The following is a 22,191-nucleotide window of genomic DNA, read 5'->3' as shown; positions in this document are numbered from 1 at the left end:
GGAAACAGTAAGTGAAAGAAGGATATTCCTAGCCCACTGAGTTCTAGGACAACATTAGAAGTGGAGGCTTCAGGGGCGCCTGGGTGGCTCAGTCAGTTAAGCATCCGACTTCGGCTCAGGTCATGATCTCACGGTTTGTGGGTTCAAGCCCTGTGTCAGGCTCTGTGCCGGAGCCTGCTTCCAATTCTGTGTCTCCCTCGCTCTCTCTGCCCTTCCTCTACTTGTGCTCTGTCTCTCTCTGTCTCAAAAATAAACAAAAAAAGTTTTTTAAGTGGAGGCTTCATTTCATTTGATTTCAAGAGGCTTGCTGGAAAAGTGAAGAGCAGAATTCTAGAAAGGCCTCGGGTACCTGGATTTCTGGAAGGAGGCATGCTGGCGAAGAAGAAAACAATGTGTGGGATAGTGGCCTTCCGGCCTCCCCCACGAGCCCGCCCCCAGGCTCACCTGGTCACTTTCGATGACTGCACGTGCCCACTGGTGGGCCTTGTAGAGCTCGTGCCGGCGGTCGGGCTTCTCCTGGAACCGAGGCTCCTTTTTGGCAGGGTCATCGTCCCCAAAACAGGGGGACTGTGCTTTAGGGACAAGTTTTACATCATCCACAAAGATGAAAGGCTTGAATATGGACCTGGAGAGAAAGGAGAGGTGCTTGAGGCATGAGGACACCAGGGGCCATGTTGTCATTCGGCAAACAAACGTTTCCTGAGCCAGCTCCTGGGGGCTGCTGGCTGGTGGGTGGACACCAAGACAGACACAACTGCATATTTTAGTAAATATTTTAGTAAAACTAACTCTCATGTACCAGCTGCAAATTCTTCTACTAACAGCGAGGAAACATCAAAACAGACTTGCTTTGTTCCTGGAAGAACGGTTGAGAGGCCCCTTTCAGTTACATAAAGTAAGGCGAACAGACACGCAGTGTTAGGAGAAAAGGGAGCAAAGGGCCATCTATCTGTGCTGAAACAGGTTTGCCTTTCTCTTCTGTGGCTTGTTGGAAGGTGGCCTCCTGAAAAGGAGGGGCCTGAGACCCCATGTCTTTTTTTTAGGTTCTACCAGATTTGCAGATGACATAAAAGGTTCCCAGAGTCCCCACAGAGAACAAGCTACATTGTGTGAGCGAGGGGCCCTGGGCATAGGAGGTGGCTAAGAACTCACTTGGCTCTTCTACCAGGACGGTGTGTCTTAGGAAACATGGCTGTAGGGGTGGGAGGTGGATGCACACTTGCATGCACGGTTATGGACATACCTGGGCACATGTGAACACACATGTGCATGCGCACACACACACACACACCCCAAAAGAGCTGTGTACTGCATCCTGGGACCCTGAGTCAACAGGGCGTTGTGGAGACGACAGCTGACTGAACACTGGGGAGAGAGGCTTATCCTCCCTTCTCTGCACCCAGATAAAGCAGTGCTGCATCCCAGCAGGGCTCCTGAGCCCCAAGGATGGCTGCTTGCAGCCACACCATGGGGCAGCACCTGCACTAACAGCAGAGAGACGACTAAAAACAGACCCCCATGTGTACCGGTCAGATGCGCGCTGTTTTCTCTCCTCGAAACTGGTGCGCCTGGGCCACTCCACGCTTCAGGTGGGTGAGCAGTGAGCCGGGATCCTGGCTCCTTCAGCCCTGAGGGGGCGGGGCTCGAGGCGGCCAGGGCAGCCTTGCCAGTGTGCCACACAAACACCCTCAGGTGTGCCACAATCTGAAAAGGACTAGGAACCAATGACCCCAGCTACCCAAATTGTGGCCTTGGACCTGAGGCTCCAGCATTACCCTCAGGCCCTACACCCATCCTGCTGAACCAGAATCTGTGTGTCAACAAGGTCCCTGGGGGTTGGCGATATACCAAGTGTGAGGGCGCAGGGCTAGGGACAACGTTACCGGCTCCCACCTCCCCTCCCACCTGAAGCTAGAATGTTCTATGAAGCCTCTCTCGTAAGCCAAAATGGTATAGAGCAAAGAAGCAATTACCATTTCATAAAAACAAAAAGCCTCTTGGGATTTCTTTCAGTTCGTGGAAACAGGTATTGTCCTAATGTACGTCTTCTGTAAAAGTGACTTGGTGGAAAGTTATGAGAAGTAACCTCTTGGGTTAGCTCCCTGAGGATATCACAGGAAAGAGGGCTCAAGAGAGTTAAGACCCTGAAGTCACTCAGACTGGGCTCAGGCCAAGTTAATTTGAATATTAAAAGCAGTGAGACCTTCAGACTCCAAGCTGGGGAAGTGGGGTGGGACTGGTTAAGGATTGGTGCCAGGTCCCCTGTTCATGGACCCTCCCTCCCCAGGAGGTAGGGGGGCTGCCTTTCACAGAGGAAGCACAAAGTGCCACTTCCTACAGCCTCCTCCACATCCACAGGCCTTTGGCTCTTCTACTGAATGCTGAAAAGATGACCATTGAAGGTGAAAGGAATTGATGGCAAAACTTAGATGTGTCTAAAGCAAGTCTGATTATACAATGTTGAATTCTCCATTTAGTCATTCAGTTGATTCTGCAAAAGGGCTGCAGGCTGAGGGGGTCCCGGGAAAAGGGTAACAGAGGGAGAAGGGTGGGGAAGTGGGAGGAAAATGGTGGGAATGAAGAGTCCAGGCCTCTGGGGCTTTCTGGTCTCTTATGACATAGCGGCCTCACAGCAGGCAAGCATCTGCCCTTCAGGGCCCAACAGCTCTCGGCTCCTGAAAAGTCAGCACCCATCATACCGCTGGCCAGCAGACGTTCATCTGCAGCCTCCTGGCCAGCGCAGAGACCCTTCTGTGGGAGAGCAGCTCTGGGGCTCCAGCTGCACAGCCCGGGGCCTGCACAGTCTGCATCTTCCCGGCCGCAGGGTCTGCGCTGGCCAGAAGGGGTCAGAGCCGGGCCCTTCGCAGTCTTACGCTGGGCAGTGTGGTGGCTCAGGCTGGGTCACTAGCAGGGCTTTACTCTACTCTGCATCTCAGGACCGTCCTGACATGGTAGCCCCACAGGCAAGAACCATGGCTCTGGGGGGCCAGGAGTGGCACAGTCTGGCATAACTCGCCAGGCTGAGCATGGATCCCAGATCTGTCCGACTCATGGCAGTGGGGGCAGGGCACCAGGCTGGGCCTCAGAATGGGGGGGGTGCGAATCCTTTCTCCTCTGACCAATATGGGGACACTTGTGTTTCCTCTGTGTCCCTCATTGGGACTAAAATGATCTCTAAGTCCCCTTCTAGCTTCTAAACCTCTAAATTTCTGTTTATATAGAAATACTGTTCATGCAGTCCATTAGCTTGTAACTCTGACTTCAAGAAGTTTATGCAGGGGTGCCTGCGTGGCTCAGTCGGTCGAGTATCTGACTTTGTCTGACACAAGTGTCATGATCTTATGGTTTGTGAGTTTGAGCCCCGCACTGGGCTCTGTGCTGTCAGGGCAGATCCTGCTTCGGATCCTCTGTCCACCTCTCTCTCTGCCCCTCCCCTGCTCACATGCTGGCTCGCTCTCTTTCTCTCTCAAAAATAAAATAGACATTAAAAAAAAGACATTCATGCTAAGCACAGTCGTGGTCTTTTGCATCCAATACATAGGATAATAGTGCAGTAAAAATCAGAACATTCCATTTGATGGAATTTAAACCCACTCCACACGTGCTGGAATGTGGAGATTAGTTTAACCTCAATAAAGGTATCGAGTGGCTTTTCTAAGGCAAGAAAGCACCATATGTTTACCAATTATCCCATCTTTTCAAAATAAATAATAAATATGATGGCATTCCCATAATAATCTAACACAGCCAAAGCTCTCCAAAGATTTTTCCCCCAATGTCTGTAAGGAAGTCGGCATCCTCAACTGCTAAAACCATGAAGCATAGATTTGTCAATTGATTAAAGGGAGAAATTTTGAGATTGACTAAATAAAAACTACTGCTGATAACAAATTGCCATGATACTAATATTTATTTGAACCAGAATGTGGGAATTATAAATCAGGCTTGATTATTTGTCCCTATGTATCCGAAAAAATCAGAAAGTGGATAACTCAATGGTTCCCAAACATTCTGATTTCTTGCCGAGCCTTATTTAAAAAATTGTACTAAAAATCCAAACAGGTGAGGAGATTCTCTGATACTTTTCCACACTTAAAGCTCAGATCAGGGGGTGCCTGGATGGCTCAGTCAGTTAAGTACCCAACTTCGTTTCAGGTCAATGATCTTACAGTTCGTGAATTTGAGCCCCGCATCGATCTCTGTACAGGTGGTCCAGAGCTTGCTTGAGATTCTCTCCCTCTATCTGCCCCTTCCCCACTTATTCTCTCTCTCTCTCTCAAAAAGAAACTTTTTTAAAAAGCCCAGATGGTAGCTTCTTAAATGCCATTTGATCAAATGTATGCTAAGTCATGGCCCGGAAATTAAATTACTTGACCAAGGTCTCATATCTGGCCAGTGGCAAAGCTGAAACTGTCATCTGAGTCACAAGGCACATCCCTCCCAGGCCACCTGGACAGGACAGGGCACACTTTGTCACACTTGTGGAGCCCTCCCAGAGTGTCCTAGGGATGGCTCTTACGTGAGACACAGACAAGAAGGCTCCAGAAAGCTGGTTCAAAGAAGCCACTTAACCTGGAATTCGCCCATCACTCAGCCCTGCCATCGTGTGCTGGGACACAAACGCAAGATATCAGGACCAAACGGGGAAAGTCCTTCCAGCAGCAAAGGGCTGCCCAGCAGCTGGTTAATGAGAAGGTTTAAAGCCGCCTGAGAGACGTAGAGGGACAATCCACCCTCAGGAGGGACAGTTAAACAAAGGAAGCCATGAGCAAGATAAAGGAAACCATAGGACCATGACCATCAGCTCTCCCTGAGACAAATCTAAGGTCCACGGCACAGTCTGATGACAGGGGGCACAGCATGGGCTCCCACGTGCTGTCTCAGAAGCCTGAGGAATTTTAGCCTTGGGTGACACTTGGAGCCACAGCCCAGAGACCTGCTCCCATGGAGGCATCTGGGGTCCTCTGTCCTTTCTGTCTTCCAGAATCTTGTGATACATGCACTGAGCCAGGTGAAAAAAAATGTTTCCCTGTCATTTGTTTTCTCATTTTGCACGAAAGCAAAATGACCATGGAAACCCCTAATGTTTTATAGTGTATCATAACTTTCAAAGTGCTAGCATTCGGTTCTCCTAGTACTCCTATTTTTCTATTCACTTGTCAATAAATACGTGTTGAATAATGACTGAGTAACAGATACCATTCTAGGTACTAGGGATACAGCAATTAACAAGGCAGGGAAAAAAATTTCCATTCCGTTTTACAGATGAGAAGACTGAGGCTCACAGCAGCCAAGTGCTTGGTCCAAAGGCATATTCCTAGTAAGTGGCAGATGGAGAGCTAAAATCACACCTTTTTTTAAATTTTTTTTTTGTTAATTTATTTTTGAGAGAGAGAGAAAGAGCATGAGCATGGACAGGGTTAGAGAGAGGGAGACACAGGATTGGAAGCAGGCTCCAGGCTCTGAGCTGTCAGCACAGAACCTGACATGGGGCTTGAACTCACAAACCGTGAGATGACCTGAGCCAAAGTTGGATGCTCAACCGACTGAGCCACCCAGGTGCCCCTAAATTCAGATCTTCTAAAGCTGAGGTCAGTTTTCCCCCTACTACCTCTCACCATTATATTACCTTCTGTTGGTTCCTTATACACATTGTGCAGAAAAGTTAACCTTCCTGTGCTTAGGGATTTGGGATTGTATTATCAGTGGCCAGCCAGCACTTCTGACCTCAAACATGGCTCTGTTCTTACAGAAGGTGCAGAAACTCCCCAACCCACTAAGCCAGGCATATCGGGTGCCCCAGAGTCCCCCAGATCTACTGAGGGGAACTGGCACAGAGGGGAGCAGCACAAGGTTCCTGCAGATGTTAATCTGCTAAACTTTCAACCAAACTCAAAATAAACCCAGAATAACCAGTTTTCTCTCAATTGTAGGTGTCCTTCTGAATGGGTGGCTCCAGCTTTACTGCCAGTCACTTCAATCACATGATCTCAGCCACATCTGGCTGAGGGCAGAACCTATCAGTGGAGGGCCTTTCTATTGAAAGGGAAAGAGAACTCGTCTTTTGGGAGCATGGGATGAGCTTCGGGCTGGATCCACATGCTCCAGAAGGTTGTGAGGTCAGAACTGTAGGGTAGGAGAGAGGAAGGATATGGTGCTGTACCCATTCAGAATGAAATTGAAGGGGGGTGCTATTTCGCATGGGGCCCTCAGCTCTGTGACTGTCTGCACTGGCCGTTCCCTGAGCAGCACCAGGGACTGCATTTACCTTAGTGGCCGTGTCTAAGGCGCTTTAAGTGTTATCTGCACCAACAGAGATGCCCCATGTCACTACACTTGAATTCACCAGATGAGACAGTCTCTGCTGACCCAGCTTAGCCTCTGGAGCTTAGCGCACTGAGAGCAGAGGACACACACACACACACACACACACACACACACACACACACACACACACAGGTCCCTGCATCTCTCCAGCAGTTTGCCACTAGTTAAATTATGTCCAACACCCCATTTTCCTAGAATTTCTTCCCTATTTTCTGTTTCATGGGCTGAGGTCCACAGCCTAAAACAATGAGAGAAATGGGATGGGCAACAGCCTAACATTTAAAATGGAAAATGTTTTCATTTTCTCTCCTTCCTGGTTTATCCATCCTGCACGCTGAGTATCTGTGGGCTTTCTCAGATGTGGGAGCCTCTTAGTGATGCGCTGGTTTGGCAACTGTCTCTGAAAAAAATAAGCCCTGATTCATGGTGTCTGCTGGTTTCTGTGCGGTGAACATGCCCACTGTGACTCTTGTCACGTTACCAGTGTGACGTCACTGAACACGGGGTTGGGAAGAGACGTATCTAATCGGCTCTCACCAGCTCCAGCACACTGCAGGACTCCGAATTCCAGTCTCAAAGTGCTAAGGGACCTCTCTACTCTTTCCCTCTCCAATTCTTCATATCAGTGAGACGTTGCCAAGTGCCGGCTTCCACTGAGGAAATGGCTGTCATAGGTCAGAGCCAGAGCACTAACGCCAGTCGCTGTCACTACATGGCTAACTGAGGCACCAGCTGACTCAACAGAATAGTAATATTACAGAATCTGCCTTCTCAATAAGATGAATTAAAGGTCTTTGGCATCTCCCTCTTTATCTCTCAAATTCTGACTCTTGCATCTCCCTCCAGCCTCAGACTTGCACAGTACCTGGTACATCCTGGAAGGGATGGAGAAAGAGGAAAAGAGAATGAGAGAACAAGTTATTTCAAAAGAAGGATCTGCAGGGGTGCCTGGGTGGCTCGGTCGGTTAAGCGTCCGGCTTCAGCTCAGGTCATGACCTCACAGTTCGTGGGTTCAAGCCCCACGTCGGGCTCTGCTGACAGCTAGCTCAGAGCCTGGAGCCTGCTTTAGGTTCTGTGTCTCCCTCTCTCTCTCAGACCCTCCCCTGCTCACGCTTCTCTCTCTGTCTCTCAAAAATAAATAAAAAATATTTTTAAAAATGTTTAAAAAAGAAGGATCTGAAGTGAGTGCACTGAACAAAGGGCAAAGTGTTGAAGCAGACAGAACAATAAAGAACATAGTCCTGCTCTTGGATCATAATCTCTCGCAAGCCCCCTGCTTTGAAATGATTTCTTGAAAACATCTCTCTAATGTTTTTAGCGTCAGCAGAAGCCATCTAAAATTTCCTCGATTTACTACCGAAAAACCCAAGAGGAGGTAATTATGCTTCCTGCTGACAAAATATAAAATGTTAAACATGCCCAATTACAGAGACACACTGAAATGTTGAATAGGAGAAAAGAATCGGTGATGGTTCTAACAGTCACAGTAGGAAACGCAGCTCCCTTAGCCCTGAACGATAAAAACGAATGCCTTCTGGAAAGCCCTTAATCTTCTCTAAGGTCTTTTCAATTAATTTAACCATGAATAATTTTCTTTTAAAATTACTTGAAATGTTCCAGATTAAATATAAGGAGGCTATTTCCCAGCCCATTTTTAGAACTGTACTGGACCGTGTACTTCAGTCTAGGAAATGGCATTCCTTTTTATTAGTGTCCTGGCCTCACACAGCCCTGCCTTCTAAGCACCGCTGGGGCGGGGGGTGTGGGAGTGCCTGGTGGTATAGGCCTTCCTCAGCTCAAAGGCCTGAAGGCCACTCCTTCAAAGGCTCCTGCTCACTAAAGAACATCGCAGAGCATTCTAGTCCCCTTAAAGTAGGGCTCTACATGCCCATGTGTACCCCTGTGGTCCAGCACTTAGTGTTCTCAAGAGGCCACTGAGCTACCAGCATTAGGGGCAAGCTAGGTCAGGATCCATAAGGGGAAGTCCAGACAACAGGGAGAGGAAGGACGAGCCCCAGAGCTGGTGGACCAAAAAGAGGGCGGGAGCGGGGCCGTCCATGAGACCAAGCATCCAGAGCTGCGAGATAAGGTCAAGAGGAAGCCGCTGAGGTCTAGCAGGAGTGCGCCCTGGGAGGCTGGCTGGAATACGTGGAGATGAGCCAGCAGAGGTGCCATGAGAGGGTGGCCAGGCTTGTTCACTGGAGGAGTAGGGGCGGAGGAGAGATGGAAACATAAGCTACAACAGGGTACTGTTTCATGGCTCTCTGCACGAGCGCCTGCTGGCTCTCTATCCAAAATGTCATTCCTGCTTTTCGTACCTAACAAACTCCTCCTCTTCCCACAATGCCTGGTGCTCAAGAGACCCTTCCTCTGTGAAGCTTGCTCCTTCATCATCTCCTCCAAGCCACCCTTTACCTGCGTAAACTTCATCCTCATACCCAATAAGCATGATATTTGGAATACAGTAGGCATTTAGTATGTGCTTGTGAATGAAGAAAGGTGTGAATGACAAACTAGGAATAGCTTATACTGAATTTAATAGTCAGGTCCTGCTAGAAGGATCTACTGATATTGACAGTAGCTTAAAAAAGTAAGGCCAATAGGTCAAAAGAGGTACTCGGCTTTTCCTGAGTCATCTAAGAACCCGTCCCTAGCTGGACACTATCATTGTCTTCTATTTCTGAAATAGTAAGAGGATAATAAATATGTTTGGCTGAAAAGAGAATGAACAGCTTGCAGATTTCCTGGTGGCAGTCAACGATTTGACACCCAATATACAAACAATGATGATTGTTTTCGGCCAATGGAACCCCTAAAAATACCACTGAAACTACTAGAATAAGACATCTTCACTGTTTTCCAGGCTGAGGATGAGTCTTACCTGACACATTTGTAAGCCCACCTTAACGATTTGGATACAACAGGTTTGGGTCAAGGAGCCTGTATTTTTCAGAAACTCCCTCAAGTGCTTCTGATAATGAACTGAATTAGAAACCACTAAGTTCTTCAGACACAGATAGTTGTGTCTAAGGCATTAATGGTGTGACTTGTGCTGTATGTGACCGAACTTTACCAGGGAGTGGGGCTTCTCTGTGTCTGGCAGATCAGAGACTGTCTTAATGGAAGAAAATACTGTCTATTTACTTGGATTATCTCATTTAATCCTCCCGACCAGCATATAAAGTAAGAGTTGACATTCTGAACGGTACAGACGTGGAAGCTTACAGAGGTTAAGTAACTTATCAGCCACAAAGTGAGAGAGACAGAATTCAAAATCCTGGCAGTTGATTCTAGAGGCTGTGTTCTTAAACACTGAGCAGTACAATGCCTTTGCTGAACATGAGCAGAAAGCAACCCCCTAACGCACTTGAAGATGTGGTCAGTGCACTTGAAGATGTGGTCAGTGCACTTGATGTTGCCTCAACCTGTGTTGCCTCTGGGCTGTTTTGTCCTTGAACTTATAGGAAGTGATTGTTTTGATCAATCTTGGGCATTCCTGCATCTATCTGTCTCACTGTGTGTTAGGTATGTTTGCATCCCTCATATATATAGCACCACGCCCGGCCCATGATATCAACTCAAGAAATACTTGTTGAATTTAAAACCATTTGATTCCATGGATGTCATATATAAATTTGATCCCATGCTGTGACTACAGCCAAGAACTTCCCTTCATCAAAGCTCTTTGTGCGGCACTGGCCACGAACATGACTCAGCTATAGAAAGAGAGGCACAGGGATGCAGTGTGTGCCCACTGGATGGGCTGCCGAGGAGCGCACACTTTCTGCTGGCATGACTGTATCTCAGACAAACCTGGAAGGATCCGGGGTCCCAGTGAAGTAGTGAATGCACGGCAAGCTTCTGTTCTGAGGCAGAACAGACACGACGCTGGCTGTGGTAAGGAATGACTCGGAGTCCATGCAGACTCCACTGGCTTTGTCGCGTAAGACGTCAATCATAGTCTGCACAGTGATGCTTTCTGTAAAGAAAGAACAGAGAGAGAGAAGCTATAACAGTGGCAGGTGGTTAACCAAAATCCCTTCATTCCTCTTCCTTTTCAGTAATAGAACCCTGGAATATAACTGCTACAAACTATATTTCCCAGCTTCCCTTGTGGCTAGATGCGGTCACATGATAAATCCTGACCGGCAGGAGACGAAATGCTACGTGCAACTTCCACATCACATCCATAAAAAGGTCGGTTTGCCTTTCACTTTATTTCCCCATCTTTCTGCTGCCTGGGACACACCCACAGGCAGACCACAGGTGGAAGTCAAATGTCAAGTATGGCTGTACTTTGGTGCAGCACAACCCACCAGCCCTGGACTGACCACATACATCTAGACTATAACATGGGAGAAAAATAAGTTTCTGTCTTCTTAAAACCACATTATTTTGGGGTCTCTTTGTTGTAATACTTAGCAACTTCTCAACCAGTACCCTATGCAGTAGAGAGATACCCATAGGTATGTGCAATCTATTCACAATCCACTAAGCAAGCTCTCTCTGCACACTTATTGGTTACAGTTAATACTGTATTTGGAGAATGACCTCTCTGCAGGGGGAGAGATCCACACAGAGAAATATTTAGAACATTCAGAGCCATTATGACTACCGGCTCTGACTTCAGATACATGCGTAAACAACTCATTGACTACAGATGACCCTGGCTTTACATTTTCTCCCTCTGATCATAATTCACTAAAACACTATTCTTTCGGTCTATGTTCACATGGATGGAATCAAAGCATCACATAAAGACAAGGTGCCTTTGGGGCACCTGGGTGGCTCAGTAGTTGAGTGTCCAGCTTCGGCTCAGGTCATGATTTCACGTTCATGGGTTTGGGCCCCGCGTCAGGTTCTGTGCTGACAGCTAGCTCAGAGCCTGGAGCCTGCTTCAGATTCTGTATCTCCCTCTCTCTCTGACCCTCCCCTGCTCGCACTGTCTCTCTCTGTCTCAAAAATAAATAAAAAGACAAGGTGCCTTAAACTTCACTAACACAACTCACATCTACTTTGTAAGTTTCTATTTGTCATATGTCATACCTAAAAGAATTAGTAAGCCTTGATTTCTTCAACTACGCAGTGTCCAAAAGTTTCCATTGTCTTACAAATGAGTTTATTGATTTAAGTCAAGACCCAAGAGGTTGATAATGTCCAAGATATCTTTTAATCTCTGCCTCTCACTGTATCCTCTTGCATTTTATTTGTTGGGTCATTTCTCCTACAGAGTTTCCCACAGTCTGAAGTTTTGCATATGCCATGCCACGATGTTATCTAGTATGTTCCCCCATCTCCTGAATTTCTTGTAAACCAGTAGCTAGGTCCAGAGGCTTGCTAAGCTTTGGCAAGACTACTTCCTACATGGTTTTATATACTTTTATGAGCCGGGTTTTTTTTTTTTAACTTCTAGAGTTTTTTCAAAGTTCTCATTTTAAAATGCATAACAGTCTTATCTTCCTACCCTTACTTAATGCATTAAGTTCTACAGCCAAAGTCCTGAAGTGGTCTACATTCAGCATCAGCAAACTTTCTCATAAAAATCCAGATAATAACTATTTCAGGCTTACAGGTCACGCCATCTTTGCTTTAACCTACTTGTTGCAACTGTGCAACCGTGCCAGTGTGGCATGGAGGCAGTCATAACCAATACCTAGATAAATGCTCAATGCTGTGTTCCAATAAAGTTTTATTCACCAAACAGGGGATGGCCAACAGGGCCTAGTCTGCCAACCCCTGTTCTGAATGATCACAGGTTTAACTTACAAAATGCATGTATCACTGGTCTCACTATAAAATGTGGCCTCAGTGGTTTACTTGGAAGGGTTTCCACTCACGCACAAAAGTAATAAGCTAAACCCAGTCACCATATTTACCTAAATATGGGTTCTGATTAAGTCAATTGCTGAGTACAAGACAGAGGGTTCGGGAAGATAATTCAGGACAACAGTTCCACCTCAACAAATGTTCAGGGAGCAAAAGACTATAATGGACACGTAAGGGGATCCCAATATGAGTGAGAGACAGCGCCCTGCCTTTCAGGCTCGGCAGGCTACTGAGAACGGAAATTAAAGGAAGACAAGATAATAGGTGAAATACACAAATGCTGAGGTAGAAGGAAGGCATCACAAAGACAAGTACAATGACATTGTTTAAAAAATAAATAACATCAGAAAGAGGAAAAACCCTCATAGATGAGGAAGCATCCTGTAATAAGAGATACACATCATCATCCTGCCTGCGCATTAGGGGCGTCAACACAAGTTGGTCTCTATGCACAAGGTCTATTCTCATCTCCTTCTCTTTGCTTACCGTCCAAAGTTCACACAGTTCTCTGAAATATAGTTGCAAGACAACAGGTATGAGTGGGAAAATCATAAGGGATATACTAACTCACCTTCTTTCTTCTCTAAGCTGTCTTTGCCTGCACAGCAGTCTAGGTGGTCATCAGCTGGCGAGAAAACTTCGGAAAAATTGAACTCATCCTCTCCCGTCCACCAGCCCTGACTCTGAGCATAACTCCTGAGTTCAGGATGCTCTGCATCAATCTTAGTGGTGAGCGAAAGCTGATTGCAAATACACTTCACTCCCTCTGTGGAGAGTACAAAGCCCAGTTAGTTGTAAATATTCTTAGAAAGACTTAATCAAGAAATAGACATTTACAATGAATCCCATCTCTGCAAGTCAACTTCACAGAGAGGAATCAACTGTATTTTTGAAGAGAGAAATACAATCCTTGGTCCTCTTGTAAGACCTCCCAGAAGGTTGGACCAGTCCTGTCTGGGCACTACCACATTTTAAATGAGCAATGGTCATTTGACCTAAAATTCACATTCAAAAGGAAACATGCAGGGCCCTTATTATGGCTAAATAAACCTCAAGCATCTACTAATTATAGAAAAAAATGAAAGGTTTCTTGAAAGAGACACGACACTATTCACAAGACTTATGAACATCACAACTATAGTGCTGTTTCCACCCCAATTTAGTCCTCCTCCACTTGAAGGGACACTTTACACCACCACCCTCTGCCCAAATACATCATTTTTGGAAAATACAAATACGGGACTTCTTCATTCAACTTTTTTTCAGGTCCCAACATTTAGAAAAACCCAGTAGCACGGATAATGAATTGTTTTAAAATAATGGAATGTGCCTGTGACATATGTCTCTGAGTATATTGATATGAGTGTGTGTGTGGGTACGTGTGTGTATGTATATATGAGTGTGGACGTTCTATGGGAAGTTTTTTTCTCAAAAAAATGTAAGTATGGCTAAAAGAGTCTAGAGTCAGAAATGCATGCATTCTGAGCCCAGAAATTCCCCTATCTGCTGGCAGGCTTGCTATGGCTTCTTCCAAAGTCTCCGCTGCAAATATGCTGGGATGACTTGGCCTTCCTTCTTCATGATGCTGTCTAGGACACTAAGAAGTTAGGAGCTGCAGCTCAAAAAGGCCATCCATACTTGCTGCTTCCAGAGAGCATGCTGATTTTCTAAATTCTTGGAGAATGAAGTAGAGAGAGAGAAATCAAACCACAAGCTGCAATAAAGCCATTATGGCCTAAAACCCAGTTCCTGGAGACAAGGTCAGTGCTGGACTGAGTTCTTCCAGGATGTTCTGCTCCACTGATTTGTTCTTCCAAAATGTATTCCTAGCTGCTGGGCGTTGGCCTTCTGCCATTCATCTTTTCAGAGGACAACACAAGAATAAAACTACTTTAAAACCTTAAAAGTAAAAAGGAGCTTTGGGGGCACCTGGGTGGCTCAGTCGGTTTAGCATCTGACTTTGGCTCAGGTCATGATCTCACAGTTTGTGGGTTTGAGCCCCGTGTCGGGCTCTGTGCTGACAGCTCAGAGTCAGAGGCTGTCTTCGGATTCTATATCTTCCTCTCTCTCTGACCCTCCCCTGCTCGCACTGTCTCCCTCTCTCTCTCAAAAATAAATAAAAATTAAAAACATTAAAAAAAATTTTTTTAAAGGAGCTTTGGCCTAAATAAGAGATATTGGCATTCTTCATACTAAGCTATCCAAAAAATCTCGTGAACACCACCAATATTATTTTCCTAAAGGGCTGATTTATAATGTATGTTTGCTTTCAGGGCATCCAAGTGGCTCAGTAGGTTAAGCGTCCAACTCTTGATTTTGATTCAGGCCATGATCTCATGCTTCATGATTAAGCCCTGCATCAGGCTCTGTGCTGACTGTGTAGAGCCTGCTTGGGATTCTCATTCTCTCTCTCTCTCTCTCTCTCTCTCTCTCTCTCTCTCTCCCCACCCTTTCCCCACTCATACTCTCTGTCCCTCTCTTTCTCTCAAAAATAAACAAATAAACATTAAAAACATTATATGGGCCTAGTTTCATGAAGTCCTATTCCAATCCCACTGCTGCTGGGACCAGAGGACATGAGGTCAATGAGTCCAAGCAATGGCTGAGTTTTTATTTCAATGTTTAGTGGAAGACAACATGCATTTAGAGGAGCTGGGATTTTTAAGCTGTGTCTTGAAGAGAAACTAAGCTTTTGAAATGCAGGTATAGATAAAAGTTTTAAGTTCTATTTAAAAGCGATATACTTTTTCAACATGGACCACTTTCAAGATGGAAACACTGGATAGTAAGGCTTCATCTTAAGAGGACTTTTTTGATTTAAAAGTTTAAAGTTCTTGCACGGTAGCAGGCTTGGTGATCCAACAGCCACACTGGCTGCCTCAGTTCTGTAAGTGCCACAGAAGTGGGGCCCAGGGACCAGTGGGTACATGCCAGGCACATGGGGGTGGAGAAACTCTGTGTGATTGTTGCAAGGGTGCCACCAGCCCATTTGGGGCCCTTGTGAGAATGCAAAGAAGCCACCCTCCTCCAGGCAAGTGCCACAAGTCAGCCATGTAGAGCACACAACACACCCATTGTCCATAGAAACCCTGATCACTGCACTGACTGAGGCCACAGAAAACCATGGGCTTGATTCTCGACTACTGCAGATCTTCTGCTTCTAACTCATGTCAGCTTTGGTTCCAATCTCCACCCAAGGCAGGTGTGGAAAACAGATATCATCCCTATCATCAACTCTGAGGAAATGGAAGAGACTTCCTGGCAAACTCAGTTGAGAAACTGAAGGCCAAGTTTAGGTTCAACATGAGAAGAGTGTGGCCATCTACTAGCCACGTCTGCCGCGAGCACAGAAAGGGAAAAATGGCATCACACAGTCTATATGCGTGTCATCCAGTCCTGAGGAACATCCGTGGGCCAATTCTCTCCTAGGATTCCTCCGTCCTCTCGGAAACCCTTGAACCCATTCTGAGACCTCATCCCATCTCCAGTATGAGGGTGCTCAGTGAGGAGACAAGACTACCACAACCCCTCTCTACAATCTCCTTCCTCAGAGCTGTCTCAGAATGAAATGCTGAAGGGAGCACAGAGCAACAATTGTGTGGGTGCAAAATCCTTCCAGGTAGATTCCCTAGTCCTCTGCTCTTCCAGAAACACTGTCTCACAGAGAAATGAGCTGGTCAGCCCAGAGGCAGTCCACGGTCCTCACAAAGATCTAAAGTCCTCTTTTAGAGGGACATTCCAAGTGCGAGGAGCTACAGGGCTGGGGGTGACGAGGGGCAGCCCCCTGTGGTAGTTCATTCACCACTACCTTGGCCAAGTCACCGAGTAACCATGTGGGTCATGAAATTGCCAGAAGCCTCAGTTGGGTCCTGCCCAGAAAGCAAGCGGAAGATAAGAAATGTCAGGAGCGTGTTTCCCAAGTGCTGACATCCCCGCAGCCCAGGCTCCTCTCTAGAAGCAGAGCCCAGAAGTGAGGATCTGTCACAGTGGGGGTCTGGTCAGTAGGATGACTCCAGGCAGCACTGCCCTCAGCCCCTCCTGTCCTCGAGGCCCCGCCCCGTCCGCACCGCTCACCTGTGATCTGCTCGGCGGCCCAGTACTTCCCCACCGTCTCCAGCACCCAGGCCTCCTCGTGATCCACGATCAGATATGCACTTTGGAAGCTGTGGCAGGCGTGTGCATCCTCATAGTAATTCCCACCCTGTCCATGTTCTTCCAACAAGGCGACGATGACATCCAAGGCTTCTTTGGCTGTTGTGCCTCTTTCCAAACCAAGCCTGAAGTAAGGAAGCCAGAAATCTACCTCAGTCAGCACGTACCTAGTGGTTTTCACCACAGTAACCAACGCCTGGGACAAAGCTGAGTTACGAAGCATGATGACACATGTAACTATGTTAAATACACAGGGCGACACGCAGATTCATGGCACTTGAGCTCAGAATACATCTCTCACGAGTTCAGCTCAAAATCATGGGGGTGTTTTCTGTCTTTGGGCACCCCTCCTCCCACACAGAAGACTCAGGAACCCTGTGGCTTCTCCCTTGTGAGTGACATGTCTCGGCCATCTCTGTTTGTTTTCTAACCCTGACTCCCACGGAGCCGGCCAGCTCAGCTCTTACCTTGTCAAGACCTCCTTTCTGTGGCTTGTTCTCCCTCCTGTCTCCGGACAAAAGGAAATCTCTGCCCAGCACAGCCTTGATCTCTGTTACTCTACCCCAGGCCTTTCCGAATATGAAAAATCCTTGTAAGAATCCCTATTTGCAGCCCATAATTCTCACACAGGTACGTCAGGCCCACTGTGCCCATTCTGGACATTGTGGAAGGTTAACAGACTTATCTGTAGGTTGGCGGAAGCTAGGGATCACAGAGGTCTCTGTGTAAATGTGCACTTTCCCCTGCAAGACCTACAAAGTGTCAAATCTCTATTGCTTGGTATGAGATGCTGGCTCTGGGCGGCTCTTTAGAGGTCATCCGATCTAAGGCCTCCCCTCGAAGACATGCGGAGACCGTGGCCCAGAGAGGTGCTGTAACTTGGTGAACTCACACTGAACACCAACGCCCCTGGCTCCCAGCCCCAAGATTCTTTCAACTCGGTCATGATTCTGTTGCACTTCACTATCTCAGAAAAAGAGAAAGCCGCTTCAGAATGTCGTTTTGGTCCCACCCACCCTCTCCTTCAGTGGTTCAGTCCAAACTCAGTCATTGTTCAGCCACCGAAGGCCAGGCACACAAGTTCCCATGCTCGCGACACAGGAGTGACCAAGGGAAGGCCCCCATCCCACCGAGCCTACGACACGCCTGCTGCCTCCTATTAGGTAGTGGCTGGCAGAGCAGAGAAAGGGAAGAGGACAGCTGAGATAAAGAAGGCACAGGAGGGACATGCTTCTCTTCTTTTTTCCTTGATATGTTACGGATTTGATATGTAAGCCTCCCTCTTTCATATAGTTTAGATAGATTTCAAACCATGAACCACCCACTTAAAATATACCGTTCAGTGATTGCCAATATATTCACACAACTACCACCACAATCTAATTGGGACATTTTGTTTCTTTTTTTAAATTCTTTTTAATGTTTATTTAGTTTTGAGAGACGGAAAGAGACAGAGCATGAGCGAGGGAGGGCCAGAGAAAGAGGGAGACAGAGGATCTGGGAAGCAGGCTCTAGGCTCTGGGCTGTCCGCACAGAGCCCAATGTGGGGCTCGAACTCACGGACCGCGAGATCATGACCTGAGCTGAAGTAGGATGCTTAACCAGCTGAGCCACCCAGGTGCCCCCTAATTGGGACATTTTCAACACCCCAAAAAGAAGCCCCATATCCATAAGGAATCACTCCCCATTTTCCCACCCCAGCCATGGCAATCACTAATCTACTTTCTGCTCCTATGGACTGGCCTCTTCTGGATGTGTCATGTACATGCAATCATACAATATGTGACCTTTGGTGTCTGGCTTCGCTCACTTAGTATGATGTTTTCAAAACCCACCATGTTGAAGCACGTGTAAGCACTTGGTTATTTTTTATTGCTTAATGATATTCCACTGTAATCTACTCTTTTTTCCTATCACCTCAAACTTATCAAAAGGCATCCATCTACTTTGTTGCAAACTATGAGGTTTGGAGGGAAATCAATCCCGTTCCCATCCCCCCACCTGTTTTGAGCTGTTGTTTCAAAGAATGACTGTGCAGTTGGTACCTGACAAGATCCATCCCCAGTAAGGCTTCGGTCTCAGCGGCTGGTTCTCTGGCATTGATGGCTTCATTGGCTATGCATACTCCATGCTCATTGGCTCCCATTTCTGCCCCCCACAGCCAGGCAGGTCTGCTTATCACAATGGCATGGGTCCTAGGAACTTGGTCAATTGAAATATAAGTGCACTAGAAGATAAAGACAGGAAAGAAAGGACCATCACCTGTCAGGAACCACTTTATTTCCATCTTGGGACTTAAACTAAACCACAATATCAGTTACAAACAGACCAGAAAATGAAAGGCTTTGAGGACACCAGACTTAAAAGATTCCCTAAGTCTCAATGCAGCTCGGAGGTCTCTGTGGTGAGTTTCAGTTTTGCCAATCAGGTTTCAGTCTCTGGTTCAAGACCAATTTAATATTTATTTTTCAGAGAGAGAGACAGACAGAGCATGTGTAGGGGAGGAGCAGCAAGAGAGGGAGACACAGAATCTGAAGCAGGTTACAGGCTCTGAGCTGTCAGCACAGAGCCCTACACAGGCCCCAAACTTGCAAACTGTGAGATCATGACCTGAGCCGAAGTCAGAGGCTTAACCGCCTGAGCCACCCAGGCGCCCCATGGTTCAAGCCCAATTCACCCACAGTGCTCACATCTACAGCAAGCATCTTTGTGAACCAGGTATGCCACCTGCCTCTGCCCTGAATACGCTGCCTGGTCATTTCAGTGAGCACAGAGGGTCACAAGCATTTCAAACAAACACAACCATTTATCCTCATATGCAAAATTCCTTCTAGATCAGCGGTTTTCAAACTTTTTTAAAGTTATTGAACTTTACAGTCGAAGAAACTTTACTCAGAGGCCTAACATAGAAAGCAGTTTAAAGGAAAACGTGGTGCCTAAAGAAGTGGGGGAGGCTCCTGGCAATGACCCCTAGGGCTCCCTGGAACCTAGTTTGATAACCTTCACCATTGCTCTAGTGGTAGAATAGGGGGCGTGATGATAATCCTTTACATTTAACTAATGTGCCTCCCTGTCTGTTCCATCTGATTCTCACACTAAGTCTATGCACAGACACAGGGAGGACAGTCCCAGAAGGGCATGTTTCTTACTATGGTCAGCACTGCAAGACACACACCACTTAGTGTTGTATATCTTACCTTCTCCAGGCTGCTTTTTTTTTTTTTTACCTTTTTTAGTGTTTATTTGTTTATTTATTTTTATTTTTATATATAATTTATTGTCACATTGGTTTCCATATAACACCCAGTGCTCTTCCCCACAAGTGCCCTCCTCCATGACCATCACCCCCTTCCCCTATTTATTTTTGAGACAGAGAGGGACAGAGCATGAGCAGAGGAGGGGTAGAGAGAGAGGGAAACACAGAATCCGAAGCAGGCTCCAGGTCTGAGCTGTCAGCACAGAACCCAACACAAGGCTCGAACTCACGAACTGCGAGATCGTGACTTGAGCAAAGTTGGACGCCCAACTGACTGAGCCACCCAGGCAACCCAAGGCGGCTGTGTCTTTACCTGGAAAATAAGTGAGCGAGTCAAAATCAAGCGATTTTTTTTCTAAATATTTTTAGCCTCAGAACCCTGCCTTCACACAAATTCTTACCTAGAAGCATGAAGAGAGTAAAAGTGGTCACACTACGTTCGGGCAAATGGAAGACAGGCAGTGGAACCAGTTAACTGGAAGCTGACCTGCGGGTTCTACCCCTTCCCTCCCCATGTGGGGCCCACGGGATAGACGGCTCCCTTGGAGAAATGAGAAAAGCACTACCCTGGGTTACCCATACAGGGTCTGCAGACTCTGGCGTTCTATCCGCCTAGGACACACTCAGTGTGCTGGCTGCAGCATGGAATCCAGGGCCCGAAATTGCACAGCGCTCCTTAGCTCATGGGGGAGAATTTGCATCAGCTGCAGAAACCATTTACATTTTTTTAAGCTTTATTTATTTTTGAGAGCGAGAGAGACAGCGTGAGCAGGGGAGGGTCAGAGAGCGAGAAGGAGACACAGAATCTGAAGACTCCAGGCTCTGAGCTAGCTGTCAGCACAGAGCCCGATGCAGGGCTCGAACCCACGCACTGTGAGATCATGACCTGAGCCGAAGCCGGAGGCTTAACTGACTGAGCCACCCAAGTGCCCCAACCATTTACATTTTAAATTGGGCCCCGAAAGCATTGGCTTAACGGTGGCCTCGGATCCTCTTTTGACTCGAGACTCAGTTGTATCGACTGAACGCAGCCCAGGAAGTTCTTCTGCATTGGTTTTCCGTAATGCCTCAGCCTCGGTTAAGAGCTGGAACGCAGGCAGTGCGCATGCTCATTGATCCGGGGACGCGTGTATCTTCATCTTCGGTGGAAGGTGTTGCTCTGCACTGGGATGAGGTTACTTCGCTTGACAAAAAGTGGTAAAACTGAAAGCTAACTAAATCCAGAGGTTGTGAAGAGGCTCTTGAGTTTTTCATGGTAAATTGATAACAAAATGTTCTCTTGAAAGGTTTTCCCTAGTCCCCGAAAGTTGTTTGCTTTGAAGAAAGATTCTTTCAGAGTACCACCTAGCTAGCGCCGTGAACAAGCGATGATCCTCGGTGCTCTTCTAACTGTAATTGCTGTTTACATCTTAAAATTGCATTCTTTCATGTAAAAAGCAGTTCCGGCATTGACCAACATTTTCCAAAACCCCTGTGTACGCTGAGCACCAGTGACAAATTCTGTCTTGAAAAGAATGAGTAAATAGGGAAGGAATTTAGATTCTTAAGCACAGATGTATCAGAAAGTTATTTTTAAGGGCAGGAAGAAAGTGAAAATAAGAAGGGGCTTATTTACCTTTTCTCAAATTTGTTTTTACACATTCGTTTTCATTTCACCAATTATTTACAGAGCCACCAACCACACACACGGCATTTTGTGCCGAGTGCTGTTTGCAGATAAATCAGGAAGGATGCCCAATCCCTGTCCTTTCAATTGGGAAAGAAGAAGGCACACAAGCAAATGACCATGACCACCAGGCCAACCTCAGCAGGCATCACGGAGGCCTGTCAGGTTTATATGTAATCCATCTTTCTCCCTCCTCAATCTTGTACATCTGAGCAATCCATTTCTGCTTTTTTCTTTGACATTCCATTCCATTCCATTTATCCCCTTCCAAAATACTGTATAATTGACTTATGTACTGTGTATACTGTTTATGTATGTTATCTCCCCCAGCCACCAGGTAAGCTCCAGAGGGGCAAGGAGATATATTTGTGGTTTATGTCAGTGATATATCCCAAATCTGGTACACACTAGGCAGGAAGGAAGGAAGGAAGACAGGAAAGAAGGAAGAAGTGAATAACAAAGAACAGAGGGACATCATACAGGTTCAAAAGAAAGAGGGAAATTATCTAAGCGGTCAGAGGCTTTATCAAATGGGCGACATTTGAGTTGATCTTGAAAAAATAGGCCAGACATCAAGGTGCTCCTGACAGAGGTTAAGAGCCAGAGAAGAGACAGAGACGGGTCCAGGACCTTCTCCCTGCTCTGTGCCATTCACAGAAGCTATTGCAAAGGCATTGAGTAACAGCACTGCAAGGGCTCAGTAAGTATTGACTGATAAAAATGCTGAAAACTGAATCCAAAAGACCATATGGTCTTCGTGGGAGTTCAAAATATTTGCAGCCAACTTGACACTTTTTAGTCAAACTCAGAAGGAGGAGGAAGAAAAGAGATGCCCAAGTGGCCAGATGGGCCAAATCGGCCCCTCCTAAGCACCGGGCAGAAAGCCAATGCACCAGATCCCCCTCATATGCCAGAGCAGGGGGGTAAGGAGAAGGGGAGATGGGGGAGGGGTGCACCCAAAGCC

General features: G+C 46.7%; 1 protein-coding gene across 1 annotated transcript in view; it reads right to left on the bottom strand.

The window, feature by feature from the left end:
- The window catches only part of SCRN1 (secernin 1), a 60,466-nt gene that overhangs the window by 6,000 nt on the left and 32,275 nt on the right, over positions 1-22,191 (bottom strand). Inside the window, exons 3-7 of the mRNA XM_029925735.1 lie at positions 18,351-18,532; positions 16,228-16,430; positions 12,725-12,919; positions 10,141-10,306; positions 445-625 (exon numbers count right to left, since the gene is read on the bottom strand). Coding sequence (XP_029781595.1) covers positions 445-625; positions 10,141-10,306; positions 12,725-12,919; positions 16,228-16,430; positions 18,351-18,532 — 927 coding nt within the window. The remainder of the gene's footprint in view (positions 1-444; positions 626-10,140; positions 10,307-12,724; positions 12,920-16,227; positions 16,431-18,350; positions 18,533-22,191) is intronic.

The sequence above is a fragment of the Suricata suricatta genome, chromosome 2 (assembly GCF_006229205.1).
Source record: "Suricata suricatta isolate VVHF042 chromosome 2, meerkat_22Aug2017_6uvM2_HiC, whole genome shotgun sequence".
Taxonomy (NCBI): domain Eukaryota; kingdom Metazoa; phylum Chordata; class Mammalia; order Carnivora; family Herpestidae; genus Suricata; species Suricata suricatta.
The sequence above is the reverse complement of the archived record's forward strand: the minus strand, read 5'-3'. Positions and strand labels throughout refer to the sequence as shown.